General features: G+C 41.0%; 1 protein-coding gene across 3 annotated transcripts; it reads left to right on the top strand.

Moving 5' to 3' along the window:
• Nucleotides 1–1,512: 1,512 nt before the first annotated feature.
• On the top strand, nt 1,513–17,123 carry LOC135542368 (endoplasmic reticulum-Golgi intermediate compartment protein 3-like). 3 transcript variants are annotated; one of them, XM_064969290.1, is made up of 14 exons: nt 1,513–1,651; nt 1,912–1,982; nt 3,321–3,408; nt 3,640–3,759; nt 3,943–4,036; nt 4,329–4,494; nt 4,861–4,918; nt 6,092–6,106; nt 7,127–7,158; nt 7,246–7,342; nt 11,405–11,469; nt 11,628–11,764; nt 12,934–12,989; nt 14,741–17,123. In XM_064969290.1, the coding sequence occupies exons 1-14, from the start codon at nt 1,564–1,566 to the stop codon at nt 14,818–14,820; spliced, it is 1,167 nt and encodes a 388-aa protein (XP_064825362.1). In that variant the 5' UTR covers nt 1,513–1,563; the 3' UTR covers nt 14,821–17,123. The 3 variants fall into 3 exon arrangements, with proteins under 3 accessions (XP_064825362.1, XP_064825364.1, XP_064825363.1); XM_064969292.1 differs by lacking the exon at nt 6,092–6,106; XM_064969291.1 differs by lacking the exons at nt 1,513–1,651; nt 1,912–1,982 and adding an exon at nt 2,319–2,474.
• Nucleotides 17,124–17,593: the final 470 nt, after the last annotated feature.

Genomic DNA, 17,593 nt, shown 5'->3' on the forward strand with positions numbered 1-17,593 from the left:
TCTAGCAAGCTAATTTTGGATAACTGAATGTTGTTGTTAACTGGTTATTTTAACAGCTAAACTAAACTCGAAATCGATCAGACTTGATTTACCAGTGATGAAATGATCATAGCAGACCAGTTAACGTAAACTCACCCCATTCTGTACAAATGTGCCCAACCGCAAAATTCACACAAGGCTACAAAGAAAACTAATGGGACTGGAGCGACTGTGTTGACTTCAAAATTGGGGGTGTGAACTAGGTTTCTATTCAAGCGTTGATCGACATGGTAATGGTTCTATAGTATTGGAGAGAAGTTGAAAAAACGGACCCTCCATTACATCGTGACGTGTCACGTCGTAACGTACAGCACGCGTAAAGCAACTATTTCTGTCTTACAATCTCTCACCACCAGGTGTAGCACTTCTATCATCCTTTAAAAACAAGAAATGGACAGTGACGGGGGTAAGAGGGGGATACCTAGTCATTTTTTGCGCCATCATTGCATGCGATCATCATTCTCAAAGCTGCTGTTTACTTCTATTAGCACCGCCCTAAAAACCCAATTCAAATAGGTAAATCACACATTATATAAACTCTTTATAGTGTTGTATTTACATTTTAGAGGTGATAAGGTGATAAGTTGGACAGATCGAGTGAAAAAAAGCAATTGTCCCACACAACATCTCTCCTTCTCACTGTCACACATTAGTTTCGCTTCCCCACCCTCCATTTTTTAAAAGACCCGACAGGGCTCATTGCCTTCTCGAATTATGCAGAAACGGGCAGCGTTTGGGTCATGTAATTGATTATGTTGGAAAGGGGAGAAATTGTGCTTAACAATGGTATTGTCATTACAGTCGATCTAGAAGAATTACGTTTTTTGGGCGCTAAAATAAGGGCAATTGTACGGACCAAGGCGATGTACAAAAGTGAGTGAGTTTACGTTAATGACAGCTGTCTGAGTTCAGGTCTTGACCGGCAAAAGGTTTCTTTGCTATTGTGACAGTTCTTGAGTCTTATCTTAGTGTCACCAATGGTGTTTTATGATTGCAGGGAATCTGTAAACATGTTTTTTTCCCCATTGTCTTTCCTGCAGGCAACTACTCAAAATGAGTCAACTTGTTTTAGGCACTGTTACCATGCAGTTTGGTGTATTTTTTAGTTAACTAGATAAGTCCGTTAGGGACAAATTCTTATTTTCAGTGATGGCCTATGAACAGGGGGTTTACTGCCTGTTCAGGGGCAGAAAGATAGATTTGTACCTTGTCAGCTCGAGGGTTTGAACTTGCAACCTTCCAAGTTACTAGGTTCAACACTTTAACCACTAGGCTACTCTGCTGTTAAACAATTAATGCGGTGGTCTTCCAACATGGCAGCCGGGAGGCATCGTACGCCAACTCCTCTATTGTTCGACTGGTTACTCGACTATCTTGTCAAAATAATAGAACGTCTTTGGTGGTACTCAAGGGCCCCTACGTGGTTGGCGCTGATTGGTTCAATACGTATGCCTTGTGTACCGGAAGTAAATGTTGAGAACTGATGTGTTTCGGGAATTATTTCAGCCCACGGTGTGAAAGAAGATGGACACACTACATAAACTTAAACAATTTGATGCCTATCCAAAAACTCTTGAGGATTTCCGAATTAAAACATGCGGCGGAGCTACGGGTGAGTGGTTTTGGGTAGACTTTTGATAGCGCTTAAAAAGAGATTGAATGGGATCTTAAAGCACTTGCAAATTCATAACATATCATACGAATTGCAGAACACATACTGTCCCCAGTAGCTAGTTAGTAGGACTAAGATCACTGTGTTTGGACTAGCATTCTAGATCTGTCAGACTGGAGAACAGAACATATTACTATGTAGTTTGCCAAAATTCAATGGGATTTGGTGATATTCTGACTTTTTCTTTCCCCTTTTTGAAGTCACCATCATAAGTGGTCTCATCATGTTGATCCTGTTCTTCTCAGAGTTGCAGTATTATCTCACTAAGGAGGTAGGTTAATGTAACGTTACATCTTCTAAAAATAGTCAGGGAACATGCTAAGTGTGCCAGTCAAATACGTGGGTAAGAAGCTAGCTATGTATGGATCACACTTGTAAACGGAAGGATATTCTATTGGAGAACTATGACAACAAGTAACTATAACAGCTAGCAAGCCTAGCCAACTTTGCATGCCACATTTATTGTGGTTTGTATAATTTATAACAGTGGTATTCAATCGTTTTCAGCTGATCCCATTGCAATTATATTTTTTTGTAATCAAAGGTAGTTAATTGCCACCAGGGCAACTGGGAATGCGCAACATTCCAATGGTGGACATGGTGCTGAAATGCAATGACTAGCCAAAAGGATCCTACTCAAGTTCATTTGTCTCTTGAGTCGGAATGGTGCTATGCCGGTGTTGTTGCTGAATCTCCCCCGCACACTCAATTCTTCATTGCTGCGACTTGCTTGCTAGTTGGGATTTCTGCTCTTCACTCCGTTGTCAGTTTAGCCCACATTTCACTGATCTTAATAGCATACAGCATGTTTTATTTGTGTCCTTCAAGTCAGCTGTCAATGATCACGTTAGGCTGGGATAATGTACCTCAATCACAGGATGGAATATGTCGTTATACATATTCATCCCGAAATTGTGAAAGGTGACTCGAGAAGATTGAAATACTGCTAGATTTGAATTAAATTGCCGTTTATGCCAGCATGCTAGGCTAGCTAATGCTATAACACCCATTAGATTCCATTAAAATGGTACACCTAGCATTTGGTTGAGTAACTACCGGAAGTGTTGAATGCAGTTTGTTGCTTTAGTATTACCTAGCATTCTGACGGAAACTGATGTTTATTTAAAAACTAGCACTATTTCAATTTTCTTGATTCACCTTTAATCATTTCGGGATTGAGGTAGGTTTTCCCAGCCATATTAACGTTATTGCGCTGAGCTCTGGCTGTCCACATTCCGGCACAGGGCCTTTCCAACCGAGAGAAATGAACGAGTCGAATCTCTTTGGCTAGCCTGTTTGAGGATAATATAATAATAATAATAATATATCCCATTTAGCAGACGCTTTTGTCCAAAGCGACTTACAAGTCGGCTGGGGCCACTACTTTTACATATGGGTGGTCCCAGCGGGAATCGAACCCACGACGCTTGGCGTTGCAAGCGCCATGCTCTACCGACTGAGCCAATTGGAACATCACTATCATTTTATGTTCTGTTATAATTATTTAGCCATCTGTCATAACGTTTGCTTAATCTATGAGGCCCGGTCCGCATTTTAAATACCACTGTTTTATTACTTGCAAAATATGAATGTTGTTCTGCCAACACAGGTCCATCCTGAATTGTTTGTGGACACATCACGAGGAGACAAACTGAAAATCAACATTAATGTGATATTTCCTAACATGCCGTGTGCCTGTAAGTAACTTTCGAAAAAACCTAGCATGCATCATCACATTTGACAAACTTACACCTGCACAATTAACCCCTATATGTGCGTTTTTCTGTGATATTAATCAAACAGTTGCATAAATTGACAAAATGCTTCCGTAAAATCTGAAGTAATCTTTTGGGGGGGTTATGCATGAAGCAATATCGGGATTTCACAGTTGAAGTATATGACATTTGTAACATCACTGTGACCTTCAGATCTCAGCATTGATGCCATGGATGTTGCTGGAGAGCAGCAGTTGGATGTGGAACACAACCTATTCAAGCAAAGGCTCGACAAGGATGGCAATCCTGTCACTACAGAGGCAGAGAAACATGGTAACCATATTTCTAATAGCTTGCTTGTAATTCTGTTCTATTACTTGAAGAGCATTATACACCATGGAATACACCATAGGGAAAACCTATGGTGTATTCTATGTATATGTATATATCTATCATTAACTATTTATTTATTTTAACTGGGTCATGGATATTGTTTTATTGTCATCTCTCATGTAGATTTGGGACAAGAGGAAGGTGAAATTTTTGACCCTAGTAAGCTAGATCCTGAGCGGTGTGAAAGCTGCTATGGAGCAGAGACAGAGGATTTGAAGTGAGTTCCCATGACCGGAATGCCCTCCAGAATGCCTTCCCAGGCTTCACATATCATACTTCCCATGACCAAAGACAGACAATGAGGTTTCCTTATCAATCTCATAGCTTAAATCCCTTGCCTGTGAAATTGGACTTGTTAGAAAAAATCCATGAAAGCTTGTACTTATTTGAGCCCTGAACTCTTTTGCAGAACATAGGCTATCACCAAATTAGCTAATCCTTTGTCCAAAATGTGATTGTGATAGTACGTGTTACATTGACATATTACTTATGCTTTTGCTTTTTTGTAGGTGCTGTAACGCCTGTGATGACGTACGGGAAGCGTATCGCAGGCGGGGCTGGGCCTTCAAGAACCCTGACACCATCGAGCAGTGCAAGAGGGAGGGCTTCAGCCAGAAGATGCAGGAGCAGAAGAACGAGGGCTGCCAGATCTATGGCTTTCTTGAGGTCAACAAGGTAACTAGTCTTAGACTGATGCTTTGGATAAGTTCATAATCAGAAAGAATAGTCAGTACTCACACACTGGTTAACACTTCATAGAAGGAATGAGTTTTATTTAATGGCTGACAATGTTTCGACTTTCAATTGCCTGGCTTTCAAATGGTCAGACAGTGTTGAAAACAACATGATTTGAAATGAATCATCACTTTTTGGGAACAGAATTCTATTCTAATAAAATTAGGGATGGAAATGTGCTGCCACTGAGATGTAATATTTTATGAGGTGCTTTAATTAATGCATTCATACACTTTCAATCTGCAAATATTACGTTCATTGTTAGACTTTTTTCTGAACTCTTCAATTTGTCTTTTTTGTTGTTAGGTGGCAGGAAATTTCCACTTTGCCCCTGGAAAGAGTTTCCAGCAGTCCCATGTTCATGGTAAGACTTGATATCAATGATCTACCTAAGGAAAATAGAAGTTCTGTGCTTTCTATCAATCCTCTGAATTGCTTAGATGAAGCAGGTTGACTGATTTGACTAAAATTGCTTACTTGCTACTAGAAACATCTTGTGGTTTATTAAACCAGTCTATCTCAGACCAGATTTGGGTACAGACCCTCTTGTAGTGTAGACTTTGTCACTAGACCAGTAAAGACATTTCTAGTGCATCCGTTACTAGTCTTTCCAGTAAAACACTGAAGTGAAACATTTGGTAAATTGTCTTTCTCTTTCATAACTCCTTTCATTTTCTCGACTTCTTCCATTCTTTCCTTCTCCGGATCAATCATTAGGCATTAATTGTATCTTTATTTTTTATTTCATGAAAACATCTGACATCTTTGTGGCACAGGTGAACAAATGTGTCAAACTAAGTAGCTATTTTCCCCCCACTTATAAATAACATTTTGATTGTAAATTGATAGACTCACTTGCTTTATCATAAATGTTGCCTACTAATAACACCAATATACTTATTTTGCATTGACACTTACTCTCTTTGAAAATTAAATAATGTGAAATGTATTCATTTGTTTGCAATCGGTTTGCCAATGGATTTTTTTTTAATTCAATTGGTGTCATCTTGATGAGCTTCTTGTCAAAAGTTACGACAATGTCACTGATGTAACCTTTGTTACTGTGAAGACAGGCCAAATTAATTTAAAAGTATGCATTTGTGATTGAAGAAAAATAGAAGGTACTGTTTTCATAGGATTTTGCTTAAGAATTTGTCAAGAATTGCTGATAAAGTAACATGGTACATAAACCAGATGAAGTTGTAAGCCCTAAGTACTACTCTCTCAACTTGCTTGGAGGCATTGAAAGGTGTCCTTTGTCATTATGAACAACATGTACCAAAAGCTTAGAGCAAATGCTTCACCACCTTAAAGCTGCTTTAATTTTCTATTTTATTCGGTAGACTAGTACTACTCTCTGTCTGGTTTTTGCCTTTAAGCAGACAATCTCCTTGTCATAAGAATTTGGCCGTAATGAAATACCAGATGTGATGAACCCCCTTCAGAGGCTTATTGCCTTTGGCCAGCCTCTAAGGACTGGCTTTTCTGTGTAGCACAAAATGCGTCATATAGTGACTCTTCTCTCTTCTTTCTGCAGTGCACGCTGTGGAAAGTAAGTCCATCTTTTTGTAGTAAACATCACCCCCCCCCCAATAGCCTGGTCCCAGATTGTTTTGTGTTCTTGCCTACTCCATTGCTATCCTTGTTCAGCCAAAGACCAAGTTCGGCATGACGTGCCTTTTCTCAATTGGATTTGCTCAACTCCTGCGTCCTCTCTCGCCTCTTTTTGAAAAAAAAGTCAAAGGTAATCGAGGAGAAGGAATGTGGATGAAAATTTCATACAAGCTCATTTATTCTCCTCACGCGTCATCAGGCAAATTTAAGTTTACAGGGGTTGAATCCCAAAATGTGTGAAGTGAGAACATTTAGTTAGTTGTGCATGACATTTTATATGTACAAAGGTATATGTAGGATATCGTTTTTTTAAATGTTTGCATGATTTTCTCCTTCCAAAAAACAACTGCTTCAAAGGGGGTGTGGTAGATATGCAAACTCTTCCGGCGAAGGACTCGAGTAGGATACACATTATTCTCGATGAAAGGTGGCTATCGAGGAGGGGAGGATACTCTTCCATTCATCTACTAACAAATTGACACTCCTCGACCACATCAGTTTCCGGGTCACGGAGGAGAGGCTGGACTTCTGCGCAAATGTTTGTGCATGATGGCACAAACAGACTGACACTCAGGCCACATCCCCCTCACATCACTGCCTTCTAAATTGTCCAGTCAAATATCACACTTCGTATTTGAAGAGGTTGTCTGTCAGAATTCACCCTGTTACTTAAAGGCTAGTAAAGACAACCAAAGCTGCTTCTAACTGATTTGAAACTGTCCTTTTGAATAACCAGCATGTGATTGTTGGTTTGATCTTTAATTGAGGTGGTACAAGCAGTAATCAAGAACACATTGCATTTGAGGGCTGTGTGCTCAACAATAACTTGTAATGGGAGAGCTGTAGATTTGATGAGACTAGTAAAACCCTCATACTCTTGAGTATACAGAACATATACAGTAACTGATGTTCTATCAGATCACAGCATTACTGACATATTGTCTCATTTTAATTTCAGTTCATGATCTGCAGAGCTTTGGACTAGACAACGTAAGTACTTTAAAAAAAAGTTGTCTTTCCAAGGCAGTGTTATCCATACCCCATTAAGCGCTTATTTGTGTTTCTTGTGTTCTACAGATCAACATGACTCACTTGATCAAGCATCTATCCTTTGGGAGGGACTACCCTGGTATCGTCAATCCTTTGGATGGCACTGATGTTGCGGCACCACAAGGTTAGTAGTTATCCCATTTGTCAAATTCCCCACACCGAACATTTGACTTAGACCTACTACCAGCAATTGAAATCAGTGTTTGACATACTTTGTCCAAGAACTATGGAGAAGTTGTGACTTGGGAATAAGAGTTATTACAAAGTCCTGTTGTGTAATTATAAGTACGTGCCGTAGAGGTGGTCTCTGCAGCAGATGTCCATCCCAATGGACATGAATCTACCAAACGTGCCTCCGCTCTGCATCATCATCTTCCCAACTCCTCCCATCTGCTCTCTGTCGCTCATGCCGACCCTGAGGGAAGTAAGAATACAGCATTTGAACAAAATCACATAACACTATGGAGTTCTACTGAACAATCTACAAAATGCAGTTTAGATGGCTGCAATAAAGTCTTATCAAAACTGATATAGTAAAGAAATCGGTGATGGCCAAGTAGACTATGGCATTCTTTCTATGTCTTGCATTTCAGTGTAGGCCTACGTGTATAAGGTAAGTAGTTCACTTCACTAACATACCTTATACAGGAAAATGTTCCAAACATGACACCAGCTGCCATCCCAACTGCAAAACCCATCGCGAATCCCATTTAAAATGGCTCCATATAGCCACAGAGTTTCTAAAGCCAGAGGCGCAACATCGAGAGACTTCCCGGGAACATTTGCGAAACAGACCAGGCTGGGTTTTGGGGTTTGAGAAGTCAATGGATGTTTCTCAATATGCATATTACTGTGCTCCACACTCTCATGCTCCGAGTGCATTCTCTTGAGTACGTTCTTGTGAGGACGAGTGTGTGGAGAATACATAAAACAATATACACTGCTCAAAAAAATAAAGGGAACACTTAAACAACACAATGTAACTCCAAGTGAATCATACTTCTGTGAAATCAAACTGTCCACTTAGGAAGCAACACTGATTGACAAATTTCACATGGTGTTGTGCAAATGGAATAGACAACAGGTGGAAATTATAGGCAATTAGCAAGACACTCCCAATAAAGGAGGTGGTAATCACAGACCACTTCTCAGTTCCTATGCTTCCTGGATGATGTTTTGGTCACTTTTGAATGCTGGCGGTGCTTTCACTCTAGTGGTAGCATGAGACTGAGTCTACAAACCACCCAAGTGGCTCAGGTAGTGCAGCTCATCCAGGATGGCACATCAATGCGAGCTGTGGCAAGAATGTTTGCTGTGTCTGTCAGCGTAGTGTCCAGAGCATGGAGGCGCTACCAGGAGACAGGCCAGTACATCAGGAGACGTGGAGGAGGCCGTAGGAGGGCAACAACCCAGCAGCAGGACCGCTACCTCTGCCTTTGTGCAAGGAGGAGCACTGCCAGAGCCCTGCAAATTGACCTCCAGCATGCCACAAATGAGCATGTCTGCTCAAACCGTCAGAAACAGACTCCATGAGGGTGGTATGAGGGCTCAACGTCCACAGGTGGGGGTTGTGCTTACAGCCCGACACCGTGCAGGACGTTTGGCATTTGCCAGAGAACACCAAGATTGGCAAATTCGACACTAGCGCCCCATACTCTTCACAGATGAAAGCAGGTTCACACTGAGCACATGTGACAGTCTGGAGACGCCGTGGAGAACGTTCTGCTACCTGCAACATCCTCCAGCATGACCGGTTTGGTGACGGGTCAGTCATGGTGTGGGGTGGCATTTCTTTGGGGGGGCCGCACAGCCCTCCATGTGCTCGCCAGAGGCAGCCTGACTGCCATTAGGTACCGAGATGAGATCCTCAGACCCCTTGTGAGACCATATGCTGGTGTGGTTGGCCCTGGGTTCCTCCTAATGCAAGACAATGCTCGACCTCATGTGGCTGGAGTGTCAGCAGTTCCTGCAAGAGGAAGGTATTGATGCTATGGACTGGCCCGCCCGTTCCCCAGACCTGAATCCAATTGAGCACATATGGGACATCATGTCTCGCTCCATCCACCAACGCCACGTTGCACCACAGACTGTCCAGGAGTTGGCGGATGTTTTAGTCCAGGTCTGGGAGGAGATCCCTCAGGAGACCATCCGCCACCTCATCAGGAGCATGCCCAGGCGTTGTAGGGAGCTCATACAGGCACGTGGTGGCCACACACACTACTGAGCCTCAATTTGACTTGTTTTAAGGACATTACATCAAAGTTGGATCAGCCTGTAGTGTGGTTTTCCACTTTAATTTTGAGTGTGACTCCAAATCCAGACCTCCATGGGTTGATAGTTGAATGTGCTGACAACAATTTATGTAAAGAATAAAGTAATAAGAATATTTAATTCATTCAGATCTAAGATGTGTTCCCTTTATTTTTTTGAGCAGTGTATTTTAGAAGCACTCTCTCCCCCTAATGTATTACCTCACGCTTGACCTCCCCATTTACTCAACCTTCTTCCAGCCAGGACAGGAGCAACAATGGATGAAACAAGATATACACAAATCAAACATCTTACTTTATTATCAGCTAGATATTTGAATCGTAATCTGCTTTTACAGTACACAAGTGGCTAAGTTTAAGTGACAAACGAAGCTAGCGGAGTTAGCTAGCAACGTTATTTGCACACCGAAAGCAGATTTTGACATGTAGCTAACGGTGTTGCGACGTGCATGGCTACATGCAGACTTTTAAACTTTGTCCACCTTTTATCTCAAGCTTCTGTTTACCCAGCTAGCTGCGTTTTGGCTGACTAACTGGTTAGCATGTCACCTTGGTGTGGCCTTGAAGACCTTGAAAGGATGTGTGTACACTTATTTTTTTGCAGGAACATATTTTATTTAACTAGGGAAGTCTTAAGAACAAATTCTTATTTAAAATGACTGACAGCCATACATACAAGAAGTATACAAACAGACAATGATAACATATGCTAGGGGTACAACTAATTGCAGATTATACAAAGCCCTTAAGACACAAGTATTGAATGTTTTAACAGCTTTCTTATTGAAGTCGAATGGTCTTAATGTACTCCTTATAAAAAACATGGAGTTTTTTTTTTTTTTTTGGTGAATTTACATTTATGAATGACATTTTGCTGTTGGAACAATTTAGATTTAAGATGTATACTTGTTTTTCTTTATCCTTATTATAGTTAAGGAAACCGAGCAGCACATTTTCCCATAACAAAGTCTTCAAGAATATTAACAATTATAGAACAATATATATCTTTCCATAATTTCTTTACATGTTGACAATGCCAATATAAATGCCAAACTCTTTCTGGATGCTCAACACAAAGTACAGTTAATTACTTTTTGAGTTTTTTCAGGTAATAATTCTGAGTCTTCTGACTTTAACAAGCAGGTATTTGTGTGGTAATAATGCCTTTGTTTTCAACAGATATTATTGACAAATGTATTCCAGTAAATTGTGACAAGGTATTGATACAAAATCCCTTTGAAATAAAGCACGTATAGATCTGTTGTTCTGAGGGAGCAAGGAGAAACATGTTTCCTATTGTAGAGTCACCCTCTCTTAATCCAGTTCTCAATAAAACAGTCTTGTTATATTCTGAACAACCTGAGTTACAGATGGAGTACTATGGCGAACTCTAAGTGTAACCAGGATATTGTAACGAGAAAAAAAAGATCTATATCTCCTTGTAATTGAGTAACAATCCTTCTGCATTAAAAAGTTGACTCAACAGCATATGACGACTAAACCCAGTTCTTAAAATATCCTTGTTCCGTATGAAATATCTATGCATGGTCATTAATATATATATATATATAATATTTTTTTTTTTAATGACCACGCTAAGAATAGTTGTATTGTCTTTGACATGGTTGCTAGTGAAATGTAGGTTTTATCAGCATAGAGTGCCTATGTTCTAATTCTACGGTTATCAGTCACTTGAAGACAACCTTTTCTTTTTCGATTATGTTTGAAATGTTTTCCTAGCAGGCGGCCATTACTTGAAGTCGACAGTTAGCTGAGGTGGTGTGTAGCCATATAATGATGTGATGTTAAAGCTGTAGCACCTCCTTGTGTTCATGCAGAGTGGAATGTTGCATTTGTCCAGACTACATGTGCTCGACCTCGGCAAATGATAGAAAAATCGATTTGTTTTATTCCAGCTTCCATGATGTATCAGTACTTTGTGAAGATTGTCCCAACCATCTATGTGAAATGGGATGGAGAGGTGAGTATATGTTGTACATGACCTCAATGAAATGTAGGTATTTCAGAGTTAATCTTAACGCTTTATCAGATTAAATTAAGTTAATTGTATTTTATATTTCCTTTTACATGTTAAGGTACTTGGGCATCAAACAAGGACATTGTTGTATTGTCTTACAGGTGGTTAAAACAAACCAATTCTCTGTAACGCGACATGAGAAAGTAGCCAATGGGTTGATCGGAGACCAGGGCCTACCTGGTGTGTTTGTATTATATGAACTCTCCCCTATGATGGTCAAATTCACAGAGAAACAGAGGTAGGTAGCTTCAAACATTATGTTGCGTGTATATATAGTGTATGTGGACACCGTAACATTTGTGGAGTCAGCTATTTTAGCCACACCTGTTGCTGACAGGTGTATAAAATTGAGCGTGCAGCTCAGTGACTTTCAACGTAGCACCGTCAAAGGATGCCACCTTGCCAACAAGTCAGTTTGTCAAATTTCTGCCCTGCTAGAGCTGGAAACGTCTAGGAGCAACAACTGCTCAGCTGAGAAGTGGTAGGCCACACAAGCTCACAGAATGGGACCGCCGAGTGCTGAAGCACGTAGCGTGTAAAATTCGTCGGTCTTCGGTTGCAACACTCAATACCGAGCCTCTGGAAGGAATGTCAGCACAAGAACTGTTCACCGGGAGCTTCATGAAATGGGTTTCCATGGCCTAGTAACTGTGCACACAAGCCTGAGATCACCATGTGCAATGCCAAGCGTTGGCTGGAGTGGTGTAAAGCCCACCACCATTGGACTCTGGAGCAGTGGAAACACGTTTTTCTGGAGTGATGAATTGCATTTTGCCATCTGGCAGTCCGACGATTCTGGGTTTGGAGGATGCCAGGAGAACGCTACCTGCCCGACTGCATAGTGCCAACTGTAAAGTTTAGTGGAGGAGGAATAATGGTCTGGGGCTGTTTTTCACATGCTTGGCCCCTTAGTTCCAGTGAAGGAAAATCTTAACTCTACAGCATACAATGACATTCTAGATGATTCTGTGCTTCCAACTTTGTGGCAACAGTTTGGGGAAAGCCCTTTCCTGTTTCAGCATGGCAATGCCCCATGCACAAGACAAGGTCCATACAGAAAAAATTGACTGGCCTGACCTCAACACCATCAAGCACCTTTGGGGTGGATTTGAATGCTGACTGCGATCCAGGTCTAATTGCCAAACATCAGTGCGGACCTCACTAATGCGCTTGTGGCTGAATGGAAGCAAGGGTCTGCAGCAATGTTCTAACATCTAGTGGAAAGCCTTCCCAGAAGAGTGGTGGCTGTTATAGCAGCAAAGGGTGGACCAACTCCGTTTTAATGCCCGTAATTTTGGCATGAGATGTTCAACGTGTGGTGTCCATGACCCTCAATGGAAAATCTGTGTAGCCTATGTAAATGGTAAGCTGTGTGTTATATCAAACATGTTTTGCTCTTTTTTTCAGATCATTCACTCATTTTCTTACAGGACTGTGTGCCATCGTAGGAGGTGTATTTACAGGTTGGCACCTCTGCAATCCCATATTTCAAATGCAGCAAACATGTCACTCAATACATCTTTAATCATTTTAATATTGTTTTTAATTAGTGATGGATTTCTCAGTTTGAAGGTAGTGTATACTATGCACTACTGGAGGTACAGTTCCTTGTGAAAGTGTTCACCCCCTTGACATTTTTTCTATTTCGTTGCCTTATTTTTTTTAAGGAGGGGGTCGCCATTTGATTTACACAACATGCCTACCTCTTTGAAGATGCAAAATATTTGTTATTGTGAAACAAACAAGAAATAAGACAACTGAACTTGAGCGTGCATACCTATTCACACACCCCCCACAAAGTCAAGACTTTATAGAGCCACCTTTTACAGAAATTACAGCTGCAAGTCTCTTGGGGTATGTCTCTATAAGCTTGGCACATCTAGCCACTGGGATTTTTGCCCATTCTTCAAGGCAAAACTGCTCCAGCTCCTTCCAAGTTGGATGGGTTCCGCTGGTATACAGCAATCTTTAAGTCATACCACATATTCTCAATTAGATTGGGGTCTGGGCTTTGACTAGGCCATTCCAAGACATTTAAATGTTTCCCCTTAAACCGCTTGAGTGTTGCTTTAACAGTATGCTTAGGGTCATTGTCCTGCTGAAAGGTGAACGTCCTTCCCAGTCTCAAATCTCTGAAAGACTGAAACTGGTTTCCCTGGATTTAGCGCTATCCATTCCTTCAATTCTGACCAGTTTCCCAGTCCCAGCCGATGAAAAACATCCCCACACCATGATGCTGTCACCACGTTTCAGGATGATGTTCTCGGGGTGATGGGAGGTGTTGGGTTTGCAGTAGACACAGCTTTTTCCTTGATGGCAAAAAGCTAAATTTTTAGTCTCATCTGACCAGAGTACCTTCTTCCATATGTTTGGCGAGTCTCCCACAACACATTTGGTGTTTGCCAAAATGCGTTTCTCATTTTGTCTTTAAGCAATGGCTTTTTTCAGGCCACTCTTCTGTAAAGCCCAGCTCTGGAGTGTACAGCTTAAAGTGGTCCTATGGACAGATACTCCAAACCCTGAAGGAGCTACAAAGCTCCACAGCAGAGATATCTTTTGGTCTGTTGCCTCTCTGATAAACGCCGTCCTTGCCTGGTCTGTGAGTTTTGGTGGGCGGCCCTCTCTTGGCAGGTTTGTTGTGGTGCCATATTCTTTCAATTTATAAATAATGGACTTAATGGTGCTCTGTGGGATGTTCAAGGTTTCTGATATTTTATTTGTAACCCAACCCCCATCTGTACTTCACAACTTTGACCCTGACCTGTTTTGAGCTCCTTGGTCTTCATGGTGCTGCTTGCTTAGTGGTGTTGTAGACTGGGGGGGGGCTTTCAGAACATGTTTTTTTAAATTATATTTTTATTGCACATAGGTGGATTTTATTTAATTGTGTGACTTCTGAAGGTAATTGGTTGCACCAGATCTTATTTAGGGGCTTCATAGCAAAGGGGGTGAATACATATGCACGCACCACTTTTCCATAATTTTATTTACTTCACTAATTCGGAATGTTTTGTGTACGTCCAAATACATGAAATCCAAATAAATAAAAAACATTTCAATTACAGGTTGTAATGCAACAAAATTGGAGTAACGCCGAGGGGGCTGAAATACTTTTGAAAGGCACTGTAGTACAGTTTGTTGGAATGAGCCTTTTGGATGGTGGTCCAACTATATTTGTCATGTTAAATGCTTTATCTTGTATATTTTTTCCCAGTGGCTGGACTAATTGATTCCTTGATATACCACTCGGCAAAAGCCATCCAGAAGAAGATTGAACTGGGCAAGGCATCTTAGTGGAGTGTTTTGCACAAGGGCAAACCAGACTGTTCATCATTCTCCGGAAGGGCCTATCTGTAAAAGGGAAGTGACGACAAACTGATGCTAACTAAGATGGCAATAAACAAAATCAGAATAATCTCCCTCAATATGGAAAGGAAATCTGACCGCTAACTCTCCCATTAGTTATTTTAGTTTTTACATCCCTTATCCATACAAAGAATGAAAGACCGACTCACTGGACAGAAGAGTGATTTAACAGATGTTTTTGATCACATTTGATTCATCCCCAGTCCAAGCACATTGTATCTATCAGTTGCTTCCCATATACACGTAACAAATATAAACACAACATGGAACAATTTCAAACATTGTACTGATTTACAGTACATATCAGGAAAAGTCAATCGAAATAAATTCATTAGGCGCTAATCTGGATTTCACATGACTGGGAATACTGATATGCATCTGGTCAGAGATACCTTTAAAAAAGGTAGGGGCGTGGATCAGAACCAGTCAGTATATGGTGTGACCACCATTTGCATCATGCAGAGCAACATCTCTTTCGCATAGAGTTGATCAAGCTGTTGATTGCAGTCTGTGCAATGTTGTCCCACTCCTCTTCAATAGCTATGCAAAGTTACTGGATATTCGCAGGAACTGGAACACGCAGTGTTAAACGTTGATCCAGGGCATCCCAAACATGCACAACGGGTGACATGTCTGAGTGCAGGCCATGGAAGAACTGGGACATGTTCAGCTTCCAGGAATTGTGTACAGATCCTTGTGACAAGGGGCTGTGCATTATCATGCTGAAACAGGAGTGACAATGGACCTCAGGATCTTGTCATGACATTCAACTTGCCATCGGTGAGAAAAAAAGAAGAAACCTGCGCAATGTTCTTGCTAGTATCACTGCTCTTTATTAAGCTTTATGTATCGGCCTCAAGGTCTTCATCACTGCTTTAAAAAGCAGTTGTTAGTTGTCTGTAGCTTATGCCTGCCGAAACCATAACCCCACCTCCACCATGGGGCACTCAGCAAACCACTCACCCACATAACGCCATAACTGCCATCTGCCCGGTACAGTTGAAATCGGGATTCATCCATGAAGAGCACACTCCTCCAGCGTGCCAGTGGCCACTGAAGTCCGTTACAACGCCAAACTGCAGTCAGGTCAAGACCGTCGTGAGGATGACGCGCGTGCAGATGAGCTTCCCTGAGACGGTTTCCGACAGTTTGTGCAGAAATTCTTTGGTTGTGCAAGCCTACAGTTTCATCAGCTGTTTGGGCTGCTGGTCTCAGACGATTCCACAGGTGAAGAAGCTGGATGTGGAGGTCCTGGGCTGGCGTGGTTGCGAGGCCGGTCGGATATACTGCCAAATTCTCTAAAACATGAACTTTAAATTTTTTGGGCAACTGCTCTGGTGGACATTCCTGCAGTCATCATGCCAATTGCACACTCCCTCAACTTGAGAGATCTGTGGTTTTGTATACTGCAGTACTGCACATTTTAAGTGGCCTTTAATTTTCCCCAGCACACGTTGTACCTGTGTAATGATCATGCTGTTTAATCAGCTTCTTGATATGCCACACCTGTCAGGTGGATGGATTATCTTGGCAAAGGAGAAATGCTCAGTGATGTAAACATTTGTGCACAACATTTGAGAGAAATAAGCTTTTTGTGCTTATTTCTGGGATATTGTATTTCAGCTCATGAAACATGGGACCAACACTTTACATGTTGCGCTTATTTTTGTTCAGTGTATATACCTTTCTGCCATTCTTATCTGCCCTAAATGTACTGTCGTGGACATGTTTATCCCATCCCTTTAATTTCTAATCTCTTTGATCAATCATGGACCCTTCATTTACATAATTATTTGCTATGACATTGGACCCGAGCAGGTTGAATGTGTTTTTTAATGTGTGTTCAAGGGTGTATTCATTAGTGCAAAAAGTTTTGCTATAGAAGACTTTTTGCAACTGAAATGAGTCTTATTTGAAAATTAATTTGGGTCCCTCCCAGTTTTGTCTCGTTTGGTTCCTAGTGAATACATCCGAAATTGATGGAATCTCTGACAGTTGTTGAGAGGACTACTTAAGGAGACCAAATGATGCAGTTTATTGTTCTTTTGTTGTGATTGCACATTTTGAGATCCAATTCAGGGGCCTGTGTTGAGTGAGTGTGTGGGGTTGAGGGAAAGTGTGTGTGTGACGCATGTGTACAGTTTATTGTTTGTGTGTGGGAGAGGTATTTATATTTTGAGAATCCTCAACGGTTTTTAAAATGACAAAAATAAATGTTGAATACACCAGCCTGTAATGTAGTAATTTGTGATATTTTGTGTACAGGGTCCTCTGTCCAATTCCTGTCCCAGGAACAACTGAGTAAAATGTACACTGCCGTTCAAAAGTATGGGGTCACTTAAATGTTTTTTTAAGAAAAGCACTCAGACAAAAATTTTTTTTAAATAACTTGAAATTGATCAGAAATAGTGTAGACATTAGTTGTAAATTACTATTGTAACTGGAATGGGCAGATATTATATTTAAAAAAAAAGATCTATGTAAGTGTACAGAGGCCCATTATCAGCAACCATCACTCCTGTGTTCTAATGGCATTTGATCTAATCCAAGTTTATCATTTTAAAAGGCTAATTGATCATTAGAAAACCCTTCTGCAATTGTTAGTGTAACGGATGTGAAACGGCTAGCTTAGTTAGCGGTGTGCACTAAATAGTGTTTCAATCGGTGACGTCACTTGCTCTGAGACCTTGAAGTAGTAGTT

The sequence above is a fragment of the Oncorhynchus masou genome, chromosome 6 (assembly GCF_036934945.1).
Source record: "Oncorhynchus masou masou isolate Uvic2021 chromosome 6, UVic_Omas_1.1, whole genome shotgun sequence".
Taxonomy (NCBI): Eukaryota; Metazoa; Chordata; class Actinopteri; order Salmoniformes; family Salmonidae; genus Oncorhynchus; species Oncorhynchus masou.

What these genes read in the sequence shown, in the direction of transcription:
- LOC135542368 (XM_064969290.1), top strand. Translation starts at nt 1,564, where the DNA reads ATGGACACACTACATAAACTTAAACAATTTGATGCCTATCCAAAAACT. An exon ending in AACATGCGGCGGAGCTACGG is followed by an intron (nt 1,652 to 1,911) that starts GTGAGTGGTTTT and finishes CCCTTTTTGAAG; the next exon opens with TCACCATCATAAGTGGTCTC. An exon ending in GCTTTCTTGAGGTCAACAAG is followed by an intron (nt 4,495 to 4,860) that starts GTAACTAGTCTT and finishes TTTTGTTGTTAG; the next exon opens with GTGGCAGGAAATTTCCACTT.